Raw genomic sequence first — 20,000 nt, 5'->3', positions numbered from 1 at the left:
AGGAGGAAGAGAAGGAGAAGGAGAAGGAGGAGAAGGAGGAGGAGGAGGAAGAGGAGGAGAAGAAGGAGGAGGAAGAGGAGGAGAAGAAGAAGGAGGGGGAGGAGGAGGGTCCAGTTATTACATTATTATTATTATTACATCACTTGGAGGCCCCGCCCCCTGCAGGGAGCAGAGGGGGTTGGGCGCCGACAGTCCGTCCTCTTTGTCCCCTCGCGGCCCCCCGAGTCTCCGCAGGAAGTTCTCAGATGTCTGCAGACATGTTGGATCAGCTGGGAGGCAGCAGATGTTCACAGAGAGCACATCACGGAACATGCAGAGAACATGTGACAGAACACGGAGAGAACATGCAGAGAACGCAGAGAGAACGTGACAGAAAACGGAGAGAACATGCAGAGAACGCAGAGAGAACATGTGACAGAACACGGAGAGAACATGCAGAGAACGCAGAGAGAACGTGACAGAACACGGAGAGAACACAGAGAGAGTAGAAAGTTCTGCTGCAGGTTCAGATGTTCCAACTGTTCTAGAAGTGAGCAGGTTTTTCAAAATAAAAGTGTTTGAGTTTTTATTAATCAGTGAACTTCAGCCAGAAGGAAGTAAACAAAAACACAAAAACAGGTTTCAGACTTTAGACTTTATTGGACTGGTTTTTGATCCGGGTTCAGACTTTGGACCGGTTTAATCTGGTTTGGGATCATTTAGGAGAACTGTTCAGTTCTGTGTGTGTGTGTGTGTGTGTGTGTGTGTGTGTGTGTGTGTGTGTGTGTGTGTGTGTGTGTGTGTGTGTGTGTGTGTGTGTGTGTGTGTGTGTGTGTGTGTGTGTGTGTGCGCTCTTTGTCGCTGCATCTGTCTGCCTCTATTGTTTACAGAAGTCCATCTGCTGGCCTCCAGCTCGGCTCCTCCTCCCCTTCCCCTTCCTCCTTCTCCTTCTCCTCCTCCTCCTCCTCTTCCTCACCTCATTGATCAGAGCTGAACTTTATGAACTTCTCAAACATTTGACTTTAGTTTCAGTTTTAAACAGGAAGTTTCATTTGTTTATTTTTAATGTGTAAAAATTTAATTCATCAATAACAGTTCTGATAATTAGATCAATATTTAATTATGGATCTGCTGCTGCTTTGTCTTATTAATAGTTTAATATTTGTATTTTTTGTTAAACATCATCTTATTAGTTTCTTTAATTCCAGCATTTAATAAACCTCGACCGTTATTTTACTTCTTTGAAATCTTTGATTGAAATCATTTATTTTACTTTATTGAAATCTTCTATTGAAATCTTTTATTTTACATTATTTCTCCAAATTTTTATCCCTCATGTCGTTATATTAAATCAGTCTTGTTAGCAGCTCGTCAGTCGTTCTTAAAACACGTTAACTCGCTCTAACTTGTACGTTAAGTGTTAAACAAACCAACTTTTCATTGATCTTTGGCTTCAGACAACATTTCTTTCTAATCTGTGATGTTTGAAGGCCGATCAATAAATAGATAAACTTCAGAAATAACTGATAAACGTGGTAGTTTCTGTTCATCCACTGAAACTTTACGAAGGTCGTGATTACATGAAACCATCACCGGACTATAAATATCATTGGCTCGATGCTGTTTAGTATTCAGATCAATAATTCAGAATGACAACTGTGAGTATTGATCTGTGTGCAGCTGCAGAAAAGTAAAATGATCAATAAGAAGGTTGAAAAATATCAATATGAGTGAAAATGTACTTTTGAATGCAGCGTGTTGGTTTTACGTCGGGAAGCCTTTCAGTGACTCGATGACATCACGGCAGGTTTTATTGTCTTATAAACAAGCCGAGTCTGTTTGTAAACACCTGGTCATTTTTATTTAATGTGTATCGTTGAAGAACTTCCTCCCAGTGATTCTTAATTTAATTTAAATGACTCAAAACATTCAACACCTTCATAACAAAACAATTAAATACAATATAGACACGAGAACAGAGCTTCATTTCTGAAATCAACTTCTTAAATGTCGTTTAGGCGGCAAAAATTATTAATAAATAACATATGAGCACGTCATCGGCGTGGAGAGATACTCAATGAGCATCAACTAAAATATCCAGTCAAGTCGTGAATAGTTGGATCTCACGGTTCAATGAACAAAACAAAATAAGTTTAGATCAAACATTTTCAAATTTTCCTTGAAAAGAAGATTTTTGTGCAAATGAAAATCTTTACAAAGTGTCTTAATGTAAATATCAGATAATATAATATATACAAGCGTTGAATAATGTGTCGGCTTTTCTCTTTGGGACAGTTGATATTCTTCTAATTAGCATCTAATTAGCATCTAATTAGGTCCGGTCCCCTCCGTACCCCTCCGGATCCCTCCGATCCCCTACGTACCCCTGTGATCCCCTCTGGACCCCTCCGATCCCCTCCGGACCCCTCCAGACCCTTCCGATCCCCTACGTACCCCTCCGATCCCCTCTGGACCCCTCCGATCCCCTCCGGACCCTTCCGATCCCCTACGTACCCCTCCGATCCCCTCTGGACCCCTCCGATCCCCTCTGGACCCCTCCGATCCCCTCCGGACCCTTCCGATCCCCTACGTACCCCTCCGGATCCCTCCGGATCCCTCCGATCCCCTACGTACCCTCCGATCCCCTACGTACCCCTCCGATGCCCTCCGGACCCCTCCGATCCCCTACGTACCCCTCTGGATCCCTCCGGATCCCTCCGATCCCCTACGTACCCCTCCGGATCCCTCCGATCCCCTACGTACCCCTCCGATGCCCTCCGGACCCCTCCGATCCCCTCTGTACCCCTACGGACCCATCCGGACCCCTCCGGACCTCTCCGGACCCCTACGTACCCCTCTGGACCCCTCTGATCCCCTCCAGACCCTTCCGATCCCCTACGTACCCCTCTGGACCCCTCCGATCCCCTACGTACCCCTCCGATCCACTCCGGACCCCTATGGTCGCCGCGGCTGAATTAATAACTTGTCTGTTTGAGGCTTTTTTTAATATAAAATACGACCTTTTAAAGTTTATCACACGCTCGATGGAAAATTTCAAAATAAAAGTCTGGTGTTTCAGCGTGTAAAAAAAAAGATCCGTGATTGGGCGTTTCCTCACAGTCACTCCCATCATCTTTTTTTTTTATTCTGTTGTCATGGCGACTTCAGTGCACGCTCAGGAACATGTAACCTTCAATAGAGCCGCACTTCTCCTGTCTGACAACAACAACACGCAGGTGATAAATCAGCTGTTTGAATGACTCATTTGTCTCAAATTCCTCAATAACTTTTTTTATTGCCCTCAATTTAGTAACTCGTTGCCTGAAATGACTCGATTCGTTCTCTCCGATGAATAATTTGCGCCTTCAAATGACTAAATCATCGTCTGAAAAGACTTCGGTTACCCTCGATCTTCTTTTTTCTTCTTGAAAATGAAAACATTGACTTTTCATGGACAGTTTTTACTCTGAATCTCCACTTTACAGCATTTTTAATGCATAATTTAAGATGAAAAATGTGTTAACAAGCAAAAAAAAGATGAAAATCAAACTAGAGTTCATAATAAGGGTGTTAAAGGGACAAGAACGATAATAAGTGATATTAATTTAATGTTATATTCATTTAAAGGTATAAATGAGACAAATTAAGGGAAACATTGATTATTGATCGCGGAGATTTTGAGGATCGAACTGTTGCTAGTTTACGAGATATTTGAATCACTTTCATTTATTAAAGTCAGCGATAATAAACGGTTTGTTCTGGATATGTTTTCTACACTGTTCCTCCTGCAACTGTTTCACAATAAAAGCCTCTGTGTACTGATACTTAAAGAGCTTTTAATTTGAAGCAGTACGGGAAGTTGTTAGTTTTGTATGAACAGTGTAATGCAGTAACTTTAACAGGGCAAATGGGAGCGGATCAAATCGAGGATTTCAGTTTACAACTTTTGCTCATTCAAGTTGTTTCTATGGTTTTCGTGCAAAACAATTAAAATGAATATCCACTTGATCAAAAGAACATTTTATTTCTTCAATTTAAGAATGAAATTGCGGTTTAATATTGTCCGTCTGTGTGCGTCTGGATTTAAACTAACCGGCCGTTTAATCAGCACCGATCCCGTCGGCCGCTGCCGTCGCTCATCCTCTTATTATATGAGGAGCGCCGAGTCCAGATGATCGCCGCTCGCTGTAATTTCTCCTCGGCTCTTCATTTAATATAAGAGTTTGACCTTTCCGAGGTTTGCGATGGCGGTCAATATGAAGGTGTGAGCTGCTCGCTCAGCAAATAAATGTGTTGGTTACAGCCGGGAGGCTCATCGTCGTCCTCCCTCCTCCACGTCCACATCGTCCGGGGTTCAGTTTGATGAATGCTCAGAGGTCGGCCATGTTTCTCTACTGAGGAGGGACATTAAAATAGACTTCTATTATTAACGTTGCAAGAGGACGGGGCGGTCCCTCACCGTCCCGCGTCTTTATCTTTGTAAAAATGACACCAACTCTCTCAGGAGGACAAAACTAAACAGGAAGTCCACAAATCTGCTGCCTGAAAAAACACCATTCAGAAGCTGCCTGAGAATCTGTCCGTTTTTAGTTTCCCTTCAGTCTCAGTGATCCGGTGATGTTTGTCTGATTACCCATGATGCACTGCAGACAGCAGCAGCTCAGTCCTGCTGCCTCCTCGGGCCCCGGCGGACCCTCTGCCAGCCTGACATGTGTGCCCCTGGTGATAAGCTGACCCTGTGCCAGGCCTGGAGCTGGGACGGGTCCACGTCCTCACATCCTGCAGCCAGGTCCGGTTCAGCGGTTCCTCTGCAGACACGCTGGTCCGTCATTAAAGGGCTGCTTCGTACTGACGTTATAATCTGATGTCACCAGATGAAGCTTCGCTGCTCTGGAGATAGACTCATCCTTCAAATTAAAAGCCCATCAGGGAACAGAAGGATCATGTCCATTGAGTTGCTGGAGGCTTTTATTGTGAAACATCTGCAAAAGGTTTTCTTTAAGGTGGTATTACTCCGTTTAAGGTGGTATTATTCTCTTTAAGGTGGTATTACTCTGTTTAAGGTGGTATTATTCTCTTTAAGGTGGTATTACTCTGTTTAAGGTGGTATTATTCTCTTTAATGTGGTATTATTTTGTTTAAGGTGATATTTCTCTTTAAGGTGGTATTCTGTTTAAGGTGGTGTTTCTCTGTTTAAGGTGGTAGTACTCTGTTTAAGGTGGTATTTCTCTAAGGTGGTTTGACTCTATTTAAGGTGGTGATATTTCTCTTTAGGGTGGTATTTCTCTTTAAGGTGGTATTATGTTTAAGGTGGTATTCTGTCTCTTTAAAGGGGTGTTATTCTGTTTAAGGTGGTATTTCTCTTTAAGGTGGTATTCTGTCTAAGGTGGTGTTTCTCTTTAAGGTGGTGTTATTCTGTTTAAGGTGGTATTACTCTATTTAAGGTGGTATTAATCTGTTTAAGGTGGTATTTCTCTTTAAAGTGGTTTGACTCTTTTTAAGGTGATATTCTCTTTAAGGTGGTATTTTTCTGTTTAAATTGGTATTATTCTGTGTAAGGTGGGGTGGTATTATTCTCTTTAAGGTAGTATTATTCTGTTTAAGGTGGTATTATCTTATTTAAGGTGGTATTTTTCTGTTTAAGGTGGTATTATCCTATTTAAGGTGGTATTTTTCTGTTTAAGGTGGTATTATTCTGTTTAAGGTGATATTTCTCTTAAAGGTGGTGTGACTATTTAAGGTGGTATTACTCTGTTTAAGGTGGTATTATTCTATTTAAGGTGGTATTATTCTGTTTAAGGTGGTATTATTCTATTTAAGGTGGTATTATTCTGTTTAAGGTGATATTTCTCTTTGAGGTGATGCTTCCCTTAAAGGTGGTGTGACTATTTAAGGTGGTATTATTCTGTTTAAGGTGATATTTCTCTTTGAGGTGGTATTTCCCCTAAAGATGCTGTGACTCTATTTAAGGTGGTATTATTCTCATTAAGGTGGTATTTCTCAATTTAAGGTGGTATTACTGTCTCTGCAGCGGATTGAAGGGCCTCGGCGGTGAACGCAGTGTAAACAAAGAGAGCGTCTGGCAGCTGCTCTGATGGAAATCTGAACAGCTACTAATGCGTTTTTCAGCAGCCTCCTTATCTCAGAGGCACACTATGAAAACAGAGCACATAATGAGGGTGGATAATCTGTCCGCTCGGCAGCAAACGGCAGCGGATGACCTCAGCGTGGCCGCGGAGGGAAAGATGTTCAGACGGTTTCACTGCAGACAGAAAGATTAGAAGCAGAACATTGACAGAAATAAAACAGGTGAGAGTCTGAAGCATCCACTTTTACACCTTCAGGACGTTTCTTTAAATTCAGTCAGTCGAGGAACTGAAAGGTGTTAAAGAGGAAAACACCTGCAACATTAAATGGATTTGTTCATTAAAACACAGAACAGAAACACATCTCTCCAGGCTGAAAACTGCATTTACTTTGTGATTTTTATTTTGGTGGTAAAAAATATAAATACCTTTAAATGTCATAATGCTGAAATATAGTTTTAGGTGAGTTTAGTTTTGGTTCATAGAAACTTCATTCACATGTAAACAAACTGTAGACGCCGGCGTCCACAGGTACTGAGAATGACTTTAACATTTAAAGGTCCGTATTTTAAACTCTTACAGTGTTTTATTTTCAGTTATAATCTCCCTAAAAAGTGATTTTGTAGTTTTAAGAACAAAAAATCTCCTCAGTATAATTTTCCATCTCCTCTGCAGGCTGTCTGTGTCCGTCTCTTTAAGACTCATCGATGTCAACGACCCTCTCTCCTGATTGGCTGACGCTTTTAGCTCAGACCAATCACAGGTGCTCGTCAGTCCTGTACAGAACAACCGCTCTGTTTATTTGTCTTCTACATAAAAGGTCGGACAGCGAGCCGTGCTGGGGGCGGACGTATGACGTCACAGGGAGTTTGTGACATCACAAACTTACAGGAAGTCCAAATGGCACCGTCGCTGAATACGTGTTTCTCTGTGGACTGAAGCTTTTCACTCTGACAGTATTTTTAGGAGCTCGAGGTGTTTTTTTTTTTTTTTAGAAAAATTAATCAGAGTTTATTCATCAGGGGACCTTTAAAAAAAAAAATCAAATCCAAATTTCGAGACAAAGTATTTAGAGGTCAGTGATGAATAAAATGTAAATAATAGAGTACAATAGTTACAGGTAAACAGGAAGTGCTTCTTTGTTCTGTTTTAGTTGAAACTCCGACGATGATTCTTTATTTTACAGCTGCAGATGAAACGTGAGCCGTGAATCTGTCGGATTGATGCGGCGTGTCGTCTCTGATTCAGCTTCTCTGCTGCGTTTTATTTGTGTTTCAGGTTTACTGGAGAGAAAAAGGAGTAAAAAGATTCAGTAAATTGTTCTTTGTGAAATGTGAGAGCCTTCAGCCGCTCGGAGACACACTTCCTTTCTTCCTTCGGCTCCGGCTGACTCGTCGATCTCCAGCACTGTTAACGGGAACGTTCCCAAAGTTTCAATTAATGCGCTCCTTCAGGCAGCGTACGGGGGAGGAGGGGGAGGAGGAGGAAGAGGAGGATCCTGCCATCAGTAGATGCCAGCTAGCCAGATGTACGTAGAAAAGCCTTCAGTGACCATATTTGGACGAGGTGGGGCGGAGCTATACTGATTTTGTATTTCAGGAGAGAAAGTTGATGATTTTTCATTGTGAGTCTGTTGGAGCCCCCTAGTGGCCCTCAGTGGTACTGCACCAACAATTCGATTAAATGGAGTCAAATGATAAGTTTTACTACATAGTCGTAGAGGCTAAATATGGTAAATGATACGATTTCTTGCCGTTTAAATGTAGAAAAAGTTCTGCGTGTTAAAATAAAAATACTTTAGGAGTGGATGTAAATTTTAGTACGGAGTGAGAAGGTGTTTTTTCGATAGTAGAATGTACTGAAAAAATTAGATCGGTGTCTTAAAAGTGCTGAAGTTTAAAACAACCTCCTACTAATATCTCACCCTAGTAACCGTCTACTATCGCCATAGCAACCACCCAGTATCAATGCAGCAACTTCCCAGCCTCCATTAGTTGGTGTCGCGGGTCGTTTGGACTCTTCACACCTTTCAGACTCTCAGGTCGACACTCGGAGGAGATTTCTGTTTGATGTCGGAGACCGATGACATCATCCGTGCTCTTAAAAAGCCGGTTAACACCTGTTCGTAAAAAGCACCTTTTAACCGATTTGTGTTTCTGTTTTACACCCTGCATACGTTAGCGAGGCCTCGTCACCTCTCAAACAACCTTTCCATGTTTCCATCCGGAGGAGAAAGCGGCTGCTTCCGTCTGATTATCTGACATTTTGGTGAAATCCAGAGTCGGATGGATTTCAGCCGTCGGTCGCTTCCTTTAAATCCACTTTTATTCTGAAAGATAAACACCAGAAAAAACCTGGAAGGTCGGGGAACAACGGCGCTTTAAAGGTTTCATCAAAGACGCTTTAAATATCAACTTGGAGGCTGTTTGATGACATCAAGATGTTGCAGTTCGTTTTCGATAAGAAAGAAGATTCATTCAAAAACTTTGAGAATCAAATTGAATGAACAGATTCGGACATTTTAAAGGTTTATTTAAGAGTCAAAAACACCTTTTAATATTTAAAATCCTCCTTGAAATGAAAGAAAAGCTCATTTATTGATGTTAATAAAAGATTCCTATGCTTCTGTATGCTGCTGTAGCGAAAAAAATTTCCCCTCGGGGATTAATAAAGTAACTACCTAACCTAACCTACCCTACCCTACCCTAACCTACCCTACCCTACCCTACCCTACCCTACCCTAACCTAACCTAACCTAACCTAACGTTTTAAAGCATGTATTTGCTACAACGCTCTTTATGAACGTGTATTTCTGCTGTTTCGGGACTCTTTTGGTGAATCTGGTCTCCGGGTCGGTTTTAAAAACCTCCCTGCTGCCCTCCCGTCCCGTGTTTCTGTCTCTGTCCTCCGTCCTCGCTGCAGGAGGGACGAGCCTCGGCCCTCCTGCCCGGAGAGCCTTTCACCGGCCGACCTTTCAGACGGTCGGAGGGCCGGCTGGACCGACGCTACTCGTGGATCCTCCAAACAATGGAGGCCCAACTAATCATCATGAAACCCGGAGGGCTTCACTCATCTATCGGTCTCATACAAACGGTGTCACACCGACGTCCTGCTCAGGTGAACCTGAATTATATAAAGATAATCACAAGTGTGCTGGAAACTAATAAGAAACACAGACGGAGACTCGTTACAGCGCTGCCGATTTTAACGAGCCGTTAACGACGTTTCAGACCGTCAAAGACGAAATGAATCACGACACCGTTGTTTATTAGAAAACTGTGTCAAACAAGTTTACGTCTTAAAAAAAAATGGAAATCATTTCTGTTCTTTGATCAGGACATTTCCCATTTAGTTAGAGTAAAAAAAACAACAACATGTAGTTAGTGGTGAAAAACCCAAATATTTGGTGAAAAAAACGTAGTTAGGCCAAAAAGAAACATCGTTGTTACTGTGCCGCTAAGGTTGCCTTATTTTTTCAAAATAAGAGCGTACTGTTATTCAGGACAAGAAGTCAAACCTTTACTTTGAAAGAAGCAGAATGAGCAGGATGATTTGAGCATCGGGTTGATCCGGATCAGTCTGAAGAAAACACTTCTGGTCCTCCTTCAGGCTGCAGCTCCAGTTTGCTGGAAAGCTCGGCTTTTTAACTATAAAACGTTGTTTTTTCCAGCAAATGCACAAAATGTGTTTCTGTCAGAGAAAGAGCCCCCCCGCCCACCCTCCCGATTTTTTTTTTTTTTTTTTTTTATAGAAAAGCATGGAGACGTGGGGATGAGGAGGGCAGTGGGATGGAATATAAAATATTTAGAGAGCCTCTTATTTTCAGCGGTGTGAGGGTGAAGCGGAGGGGAAAGTGAGATTACTTATGGCTGCTTTGGAAGATGCATCTGCAGGCTGAAGAGGAAGAAGAAGAGGAGGGTGGGGGAGGGGTGTGTGTGTGTGTGTGTGATGAGGGGTTCAGTGTGTTCGGGATGACAGCAGCAGCAGAGTGGACGAGGTTTTTCTGGTAGAGTAACATGAAGACGCAGAAAAGATGCTCTGATGGAAAAACTGAGCTCAGCTGCAGCAGCAAGTCTGAGTAACAATTATAGTAGTACTAATATAGGAGTAACAATTATAGTAGTACAAATATAGGAGTAACACTTATAGTAGTACTAATATAGGAGTAACAATTATAGTAGTACTAATATAGGAGTAACAATTATAGTAGTACTAATATAGGAGTAACAATTGTAGTAGTACTAATATAGGAGTAACAATTGTAGTAGTACTAATATAGGAGTAACAATTGTACTAATATAGGAGTAACAATTGTAGTACTACTAATAGGAGTGACAATTATAGTAGTACTACTAATATAGGAGTAACAATTATAGTAGTACTAATATAGGAGTACCAATTATAGCAGTACTAATATAGGAGTAACAATTATAGTAGTACTAATAGGAGTAACAATTATAGTAGTACTAATATAGGAGTAACAATTATATTAGTACTAATAGGAGTAACAATTATAGCAGTACTAATATAGGAGTAACAATTATAGTAGTACTAATATAGGAGTAACAATTGTAGTAGTAATAATATAGGAGTAACAATTGTAGTAGTACTAATAGGAGTAACAATTATAGCAGTACTAATGTAGGAGTAACAATTATAGTCGTACTAATGTAGGAGTAACAATTGTCGTAGTACTAATATAGGAGTAACAATTGTCGTAGTACTAATATAGGAGTAACAATTGTAGTAGTAATAATATAGGAGTAACAATTGTACTAATATAAGAGTAACAATTGTAGTACTACTAATAGGAGTGACAATTATAGTAGTACTACTAATATAGGAGTAACAATTATAGTAGTACTACTATAGGAGTACCAATTATAGCAGCACTAATATAGGAGTAACAATTATAGTAGTACTAATATAGGAGTAACAATTATAGTAGTACTAATAGGAGTAACAATTATAGTAGTACTAATATAGGAGTACCAATTATATTAGTACTAATAGGAGTAACAATTATAGCAGTACTAATATAGGAGTAACAATTATAGTAGTACTAATATAGGAGTAACAATTGTAGTAGTAATAATATAGGAGTAACAATTGTAGTAGTACTAATAGGAGTAACAATTGTAGTAGTAATAATATAGGAGTAACAATTGTACTAATATAGGAGTAACAATTGTAGTACTACTAATAGGAGTGACAATTATAGTAGTACTACTAATAGGAGTGACAATTATAGTAGTACTACTAATATAGGAGTAACAATTATAGTAGTACTAATATAGGAGTACCAATTATAGCAGTACTAATATAGGAGTAACAATTATAGTAGTACTAATATAGGAGTAACAATTGTAGTAGTAATAATATAGGAGTAACAATTGTAGTAGTACTAATAGGAGTAACAATTATAGCAGTACTAATGTAGGAGTAACAATTATAGTCGTACTAATGTAGGAATAACAATTATAGTAGTACTAATATAGGAGTAACAATTATAGTATTATTACCAGGTGTGTCTGTCTCTCTGACGGTCCACCCATCTGTCTCTGATGGTCCACCTGTCTGTCTCTCTGACGGTCCACCCGTCTGTCTCTGACGGACCACCCGTCTGTCTCTCTGACGGACCACCTGTCTGTCTCTCTAACGGTCCAGGTGTTTGTCTCTCTGCAGAAGCTGGGGGTCAGAAGTTGTCCTGTAGGGACAACCAAGCCTCTGTCGCTCATCAAACCTCCCAGCCAGGGAATTGCCATCTCCGTGGTGCCGGCCAAGACTCCCGTTTCCATGGTGACCGCACACATTAACGGACAGAAGGCGGCGAGCTCGGAGCCGCTGCAGACGTCCCCCATCAACCTCCAGACAGGCGGCAGAGCGGCCGCCGGAGTCCACCCGTTCAGCAGCAGGAGAGCCGGAGAGCTGCCCCCCTCCCAGGTACCACCGCTGACCTCACCTGGAGCACCTGCACGGGGGGGAGGGGCCTAATGACCCACATGTCCCAGATCTGATGGGGTTTTTAAAGTGTCGTCGGGTGTTTTATGCTATTCCTGACTTTATTTACAAGCTGCTCTTAAACCAGAACATTTGTATTTTAATTCAGCTCAGCCTTCAAAATAAGAGCTGAAAAGCTGAATTAAGATGCAAATTCTTCAAATATGAAGTTTGATATAAACTTCTTCCTGTTAAAATAAAACACAAGCACCAGAAACAGAACATAATATATTGATTATAGTAATGTACAACACTGTACACACACAGGGGCATGTTTACATCTTTTAACAACTCTCTGTAAACGGTTGGGAACTGAGGAGTTGCAGTTTCTGGAGTTTTAAAAGTGAAATGTGGTCCCATTCCTGCCTGATGTAGGATTTCAGCTGCTCGACAGTTCAGGGTCTCCTTTGTCGTATTTAAAAAACTTAAAAACCTTCCAACACTTCCTGTTAATTAAAAGGTTAACGTTTGATCGTTTTAGAAATCTGAAGCGTTTTCTTGAAACAAACGTAAAAATCCTCCGACCTGAAAACACGTAAACAACTCCGATTTAAAAGTGTAAAAGTATAAAGATGATTAAAATTGACTCCTGCTTCATTTAAAGTGTAAAAACGAGACACTCCTGCTTCCTGTTGTTTGGTTGAAGGTGGTTTGGAGTCTCCTCCTGCAGCATCGTCGCTGTTTGTGAACGCGGCTTTAACGAGCAGCAGCGGAGGGTTTGTTTGTTTGTTTGTTTGTTGTTGTTGTTGTTGTTGTTGTTACAGATTGTGTCTCCAGGAAGCAGCCGGTGGTTTTGTGATTCAGGCCGCGGCGCCATCTCCTCTCTGTATGCAGCACCATCGCCTCCATCAGCCTCCGCACCATTACTGTAATTGCACAGCAGCAGAGAGAGGGGGCGGAGCCTCAGGGCCCCGCGGCCCTCCGGCTGATCTACTTGTCTGTGATTGTGTCACATCAATAGATCTGCAGAGTTTCAGTGGTTTTTCTTCAGGTGGATTTAAACAGATTATAAATACTGCAGGAGTCTCGGTATGGCTGCAGCATTTATATTAATCATTTAATGATTTATTATTCAGGTATTTATTCAGTAGAACATTCAGTTTATTTTATTGTTGCTTCTTCATCAAATATTCCAGATTTTCAGTTTACGTTGATTATAAAACCGAGAAAATCAAACTTAAACCGGCGAATCTTTCACATTTTCTGATTTATAATTAACTTGAATGATTAATCGATGAGAAAAATAGGCGACTCATCGTTTCACTTCCTGTTTTACAAACTGACTCGTCAGGTGCTACTGTGTTTGTCCTGAAGGGGGCGCAGTGATTAGAATAACTACTGTTCACAGACGTCACACTCACTGCTCGACTGATGATGATGATGATGATGATGTCGTGCTTTAAAATTCAAAGATTCAAACTGAGGATGAAGACCATGTGATGTTTAAAAGCTTGTCTCACATGATGTCTCTGCTCCTCTCTCCTCCTCCTCCTCCTCCTCCTCCTTTACGGCTGCATTGTTCAGTCATTCTTCACACAGCTGCCATAAAAAGAAAAGAACCTCTTGCAGCTTTTCTTACCTCCGTCCGCCAGAGTCGTAAAGGCTCGGCCAATCAGAGCCCAGTGTGTGTGTGTGTGTGTGTGTGTGTGTGGGGGGGGGGGGTGGGGGGGACAGGTCCCTCAGACCACCTGGCCACTAATTTGGAGATCAATAATGAGGTGTAATGGGACCGCTGCTCTGCATGAGTGCACACATTATCACTGCATTGTTTCTGCACTTCAGTGAACTCTGAGAACACACACACACACACACACACACACACACACACACACACACACACACACACACACACACACACACACACACACACACACACACACACACACACACACACAGTCAGACTTCCTCCAAACTTCTCCCTGCTGCTTGGTTTTATTGTCTCTGCCGAGAGGCTTCAAGTTGTTTGTCTAAAAACGGACGAAATTTCAATGGAGTTTGGTGGAGACTCTTATTTTTTTTGACGGAGTGTGTGAGAGATAAAAGTTGATGACTAATTAAACTAATTAGCTGTTTTTATTCTTTATTTATCAGGAACTCAAAGTTTGAATTAAATCATAATAAGAGTTTCAGTTCTGATGTTTCTCAGATGTTTTTAGTCACATTGACCTTCATTCATTTAAAAATCTTTTAAATCGACAAACACATAAAACCATCAGTTTAGAGCTTTCTGAAGGATATAAAACCGTGTTCATGTCTTCAGGCGGTTTTATATCAAAGACATTTGAATCAGTTTTGATTTAAACCAGCGTCTCTGAACGTGTTAATAACCTGGAGATAATGGTTTAATTTCGCTGACCTTTGACCCCTGACCGCGGCATCGGGCCCGTTTTAGCGCCTGTTAGCTCGCGGCCGAGGAACAAAGCGCCGCCGTTTGAAAGTCTCTCTCTTTCATGGCTCTCCGTCTCGCCGCCCTCCAAACGTTTCTTTATCCTCTTCAAACAAGCAGCCAAGGTCGTCGCCGGCAACCGCCTCCGAGCCTCCATCAGAGGAGGAGAGACGGTGAAGTGAACCTCGGTCGCAGGATGGATTATTTTATCTGAAGAGTGACGTCCACGTTCCTGTTTACGTGTGACATCACCGTTCAGGATGTTTATCTGAATATAGAAACATATTCTTTCATATTCAAAAGATATAAAAACAAGTTGCTACGAGACAAACGACCGGACGACACAAACAACTTTTTGACACGTTAACTAGCACAAACCGTTGCCATGGAAACGTAGGTTTTAGACCAGAGTTAGCATGTGAGCGGCGAATGTTGTGAGCTTGAAATGAGTCGGTCTGTTTCTTTTTGTAAAACCGGTCTCGTCGGAGGTTTTGAAGTTCATGTGGTTTCACGGCGGTTTTGGAGGTTTGGAGGTCCTGGATCCGGTTCAGGGGGTTCTGGAGGAAGTTCTGGTGGTCCTTAAGGACGGTTTCAAAAGTTCTAAGGTTGAGGATGCAGGTTCTGTTTATTGTGGAGGTTCTACGGATCTGAGTGTCGGTTTCGAGGGTCTTTCTGGATGTTTGAGGTGTTTCGGAGGAGAAAGTTCTTGAGTTCTGGGAAGAAGTTCTTTTGGTCCTTGAGGAGGTTCTGATCCTCCTGTAGAGGTCCTGGATCCACCAGGTCAGGGATCAGGTTCCAGACGTTCCTCTCGGTTCTGGTTTCCGGAGGGATGGGATGGGGAACCATGTTGCCACGGTAACAGCTGATCGATCGATGGAGCCGATCAGCTGATTGCTGATTTAATACGAATTTCACTGAGAACAGATCAAATGATTATTTTATTATTCCATTAAAACCAGAGGAAAATATCAAAATGAACACCTCATTTATTTTATATTTTCAGTTCAGATTAAAGTGTATTTTATAAAAAAAATCAATAATTACTTTCTTTCAGTAATATTATTATAAAATCAGTTCTCCACCTTTAAGTTTACTAAATCAAACAAACAAACCTGTTATTTTAGAAACGTATTAATACATTTTTCCAACTTGTCTTTTATTTTGAAGTCCCGGTCTCGTTCAGTAGAACATGTTTCTGCTCTGATGTGAACCAACGAAGAAGAAGAAACCCTGAACCAACGAAGAAGAAGAAGAAACCCTGAACCAACGAAGAAGAAGAAACCCTGAACCAACGAAGAAGAAGAAACCCTGAACCAACAAAGAAGAAGAAACCCTGAACCAACGAAGAAGAAGAAGAAACCCTGAACCAACGAAGAAGAAGAAGAAACCCTGAACCAACGAAGAAGAAGAAACCCTGAACCAACGAAGAAGAAGAAGAAACCCTGAACCAACGAAGAAGAAGAAACCCTGAACCAACGAAGAAGAAGAAACCCTGAACCAACGAAGAAGAAGAAACCCTGAACCAACGAAGAAGAAGAAGAAACCCTGAACCAACGAAGAAGAAGAAGAAACCCTGAACCAACGAAGAAGAAGAAGAAACCCTGAACCAACGAAGAAGAAGAAGAAACCCTGAACCACGGAAACGTTTCTGCATCTTCAGGTTTTCTGTTTCGGTTCATTTGAAGGAGGAGTTTTTGTTTGTTAGTTCAGGATCTGGTCTGGAGGAGGAAGGAGGAAGGAGGAAGGAGGAAGATGAGGGAGGAAGGAGGAGGAGGAAGAGGAGGAGGAGGAAGACTGTTTGCTGCAGAGCCGTCGTCTGTTCTGAGTTTTAAAAAGCAGAGAATTCATTTAAAGAAACAGGAAATCAGAGATCCAAGGTTGTGTTCAGTACTCACAGTGGAGAAGGGGGGTGGGGGGTGAGGAGGAGGAGGAGGAGGAGGAGGAGGAGGAGGAGGCCCCCTAAAGAGAAGGTGCTTAGGTTTGGAGAAAAAGAGGCAGCAATTACGAAAATGAAAGCACTGCAAGAATTTTCATTTCTCCAGTTGCCATGGAAACCGGGCCTCGGCCGCCTCCCCCCCCCCCCCCCCCCTCCTCGCCGAGCCGCTCTGCAGCACAATACAATGGAAAGAAGGGATTTTCACAGAAGAAGAAAGGAGGAGAGAAAAGTTTTCTTTTTTTTCTTTTCCTGATTTTCTGATTCGGAGCCGACAGGAAACAGAAGAGACGCTTCGGGCTCCGCGATTGGTCAGTTTGACGGGAAAGTGTCAGCCAATCACGGCTCGGCCATCGAACGGGCTTTTTTTTCTTTTGTGCTTTTTAAAGGACGAATTCACCCGTTTTGAACGACGTGTGAAGCACGACATCATCATCGTTTATCTCCTCGGAGGACGCTGCACGATGACATCATCGCCAACAAGTTCATAATGCATCAAATATCAAAGCTCCTCGTCACAAACAAATTTTAAACTTTTTTAAAAATCACAAAGTTTCACAGTTTGTTTAAAGCTTTTAAATTAAAACAGAACCGACTTTATTTCCTGTTTAAATAAAAAAAAAAGTGCTTTAAAAAGTGTTAAAAGTAGAATTTAGACATTTAAAATCACATCTGATTAATTATTGATCTGTTTATTGCGTCCTCCTTCGTCCCCCTTCATCCTTCGTCCCCCTTCGTCCTCCTTCGTCCGCTCCTCTTTGTAGTTTATGTGTCGTTAACGCCGGCGTCTCTTCGACCTTCACCGGCGCTGTCGGTGGACGTCAGCTGATCTACGGCCTGAACAAGAAATATGTCGTAAACATCTGCACCTGCAGGTGTTAACGCACGAGCTGCCAGCACACACTGACAGGAAGTTTTATTCTGAAGGAGTCTGTTGATGAAGAATAAGAAAATAAGAGTTCAAAATGGATCTAAATGTTGCTTTTATATTTGACACGACCAGCAGGGGGCGCACAAATAAACTGCAATTAATGGCTTTAAAGAAAGAATTTAAAAAAATGAACAAACAAACAGCATGAAAACTGGAAGTAAAATAAGATTAAAAAAAAAGTTTGTCAATAAATATATTACATTTTCTCTGAAGTCATCTGGATACGATTCAAGTTATTCTCAATAAAGTTGAATTAAAACGCTGCACAGCTGAAAAATATCAGTTTTGTTTCTAATGTAAATAATCTATAAAAGCATGAATGTATGCAAGTCTAGTGCTGCCAATAATAAATCTAATAATTCCAAATAAAAATTGTTATCAGGGAATAATTCTTAAGTTAAAGTCACTGATTTCCATCTTGGCTCTGTTTCGTGGAGCCGCGCCTCCCGAGTGATGACACACTTTTTAATTTATGCATTAATAAACTCGTAGTAAACAAAAGCTTTGAAGTGAAAGTTGTGTTCCATTTTTACATCTTTATAAATCGGAGCCAAGACGTTCTTCATTATTAATTAAAACTATCATGAATTTAAAGTGAGCGTGAGGTCGGATTTAATCAGCTGTGAATAAAACAACAAAATATCAAAGAACAACTCAGGTAAAATATGAGTCAGTCACTTATTAATCAATTAAACAGGTAAATGAAATACAATTATTTAAGTTACTTTAAAATTATAATGTATTTTCAATTTTAGAGCGATAAAATTATCACTATAATTTTGGCACTTCTGGGCTTCCGTACTGAAGCAGTTAAAAGGTGATTTGGGGTTTATATCTTTATTAAATGTTTTAAAAGTCTTTGAGTTTCTCTCAGCGGCTGCAAAGAAAACTTATTGTTAGTTTGAAGACACAAGCGATGCTGCTGTTTTATTTCTTCTTCCTCTTCCTCCTCTTCTTCTTCCTGCTTATTTCATCAATGAACAGAAAAAAAAAACCTTTACAGTGAAAAATGTCTCTGAAACATGTTCAGACTTCAGGACTGAATTTAATTTAACTTAAATGTTTATTTTATTTTCAAAATAAAAGCTGCTTCTGGATTCTGTGTTTTTCTCCTTTTTGGCTGCAGATTTCCCAGCATGCAGCAGTGTTGTGTCCTCGTTGTCCGGTGTAGAAGCAGCTCCCCTTGTGGTCGATGTTTGTTACTGGAAGTGAAATAAACTTTTGTTCTGGATGTTTCTGGTTCAGTTCTGATAAATATTTGTATTTATCAGTTAACTTCAAATAAAGGGAAGCAGAGAAACATCGTGGTTGGGCTCTGGTCTAAGACCGGGTCTGGACTCGAGCTAAGACCGGGTCTGGACTCGAGCTAAGACCGGTTGTGGATCTGGTTTCGGACTGCTTTTAGACTGGTTTTGGATCCTCTTGGAGGACTGTCAGTTCTTCTTCTGTGGTTTCAGTCTCTTCATCTCTTCATGTGATCCAGACGGCTGGAACTGTTTAATAACTGTTTAATAACGGTTTAATAACGGTTTAATAACGGTTTAATAACGGTTTAATACCTGTTGTGTTCCTGCTGTGTTTCAGATGTTGGGGACTCTCACTGCTGTTCCCATCAAGGTGCCTCAAGTCAGCTCCCTGCACCGGCTGGCAGGACAAGCAGTCACTGTGCTACCTCAGGTAAAACACCTGGAACACCTGGAACACAGGTTCAGCTTTTTTATGTGATATAAGAATGACTAGAGAAACACTTCCTCTGTCCTCCAGCAGGTGGCAGCACAAACACATCACAGTTCAACCTGCTGCTCACAATTTATTTATTCATTTAAATCAGTGAATCTGCAGCTCTGGATGTATTTATTGATCATTTATTGGAGCAAATCAAAACACAGTCAGTTCTGAACTTTTATTTTTTGAATAAATGAAAATAAAAAATAACAAAACAAAACTTTGCTTAGAAGAAAAAAATTGCAAAAATTGTTGTTTCAGTAAAGAAAGTTACTTTTAAGTTTTTCATGAAAGATTTTCAGTTTTTATTTGTTTTAAACGTCCGTCCTGATGAATCTAAAAGCTCAGAGAGGTTGAAATGTTTGCAGACAGCAGCAGGCCTTCCTCACAGTGTTGCCCGCGCTGCCCCCTGCAGGTCAGGCCAAAGACCCAGATCCCCGACAGCCTTCCCACCGGCCCCTGCCAGGAGCTGCAGCCGCTCAGCCTGCAGAGGGCCACGGCCGTGGTGAGTCCCCGGAGCCAGGGCCCCACCCTGCCCACCGCCAACAGCACCTTCAGCCCCAACCGCCAGCCCAACGGCCAGAGCGACGCCTCGCCGCCCCCGGCCCCGTCGGGGGGCCCCGACGTCGGAGGCCCCGCCCAGCACGCCTCCGCGGGGCCCGGCGTCGCCTACGCCATCATCGCAGCCTCCCCCGCCACCGGCAACGGAGTGTCGGCCGTCAGCGAGGCTGTCAAGGTGCAGCAACGCTTTCACTGTTTCTACTTTAGTTAAGACGTTTGTGTTTATATTTTAGAAAAAATGATAAGTTAAGGTCTTTTAATTCCAATTAAAAAAGGTCAAAATGTTTTATTTACATTCTGACAAGTCGGAAATAAAACAAATGAAATCTTAAAAACTGTATAAAATAATGTTGATGGCACAGAAAACTAATTAAGTTTACTTCAGTTTCTAATCTTTGT

The 20,000-nt window shown here is 41.4% G+C and overlaps 1 protein-coding gene across 4 annotated transcripts in view; it reads left to right on the top strand.

Annotated features, from left to right (window-relative positions):
• The window catches only part of phf21b (PHD finger protein 21B), a 50,098-nt gene that overhangs the window by 21,820 nt on the left and 8,278 nt on the right, over positions 1–20,000 (top strand). For all 4 annotated transcript variants that reach the window (XM_069720586.1, XM_069720585.1, XM_069720587.1 and 1 more), the window contains exons 3-5: positions 11,751–12,008; positions 18,900–18,992; positions 19,456–19,776. In XM_069720586.1, coding sequence (XP_069576687.1) covers positions 11,751–12,008; positions 18,900–18,992; positions 19,456–19,776 — 672 coding nt within the window. The remainder of the gene's footprint in view (positions 1–11,750; positions 12,009–18,899; positions 18,993–19,455; positions 19,777–20,000) is intronic.

This window comes from Brachyistius frenatus, unplaced genomic scaffold (assembly GCF_029030835.1).
Source record: "Brachyistius frenatus isolate BFR_SWC_R1_liver_20210118 unplaced genomic scaffold, ASM2903083v1 Contig_244, whole genome shotgun sequence".
Lineage (NCBI taxonomy): Eukaryota > Metazoa > Chordata > Actinopteri > Embiotocidae > Brachyistius > Brachyistius frenatus.
The sequence above is the reverse complement of the archived record's forward strand: the minus strand, read 5'-3'. Positions and strand labels throughout refer to the sequence as shown.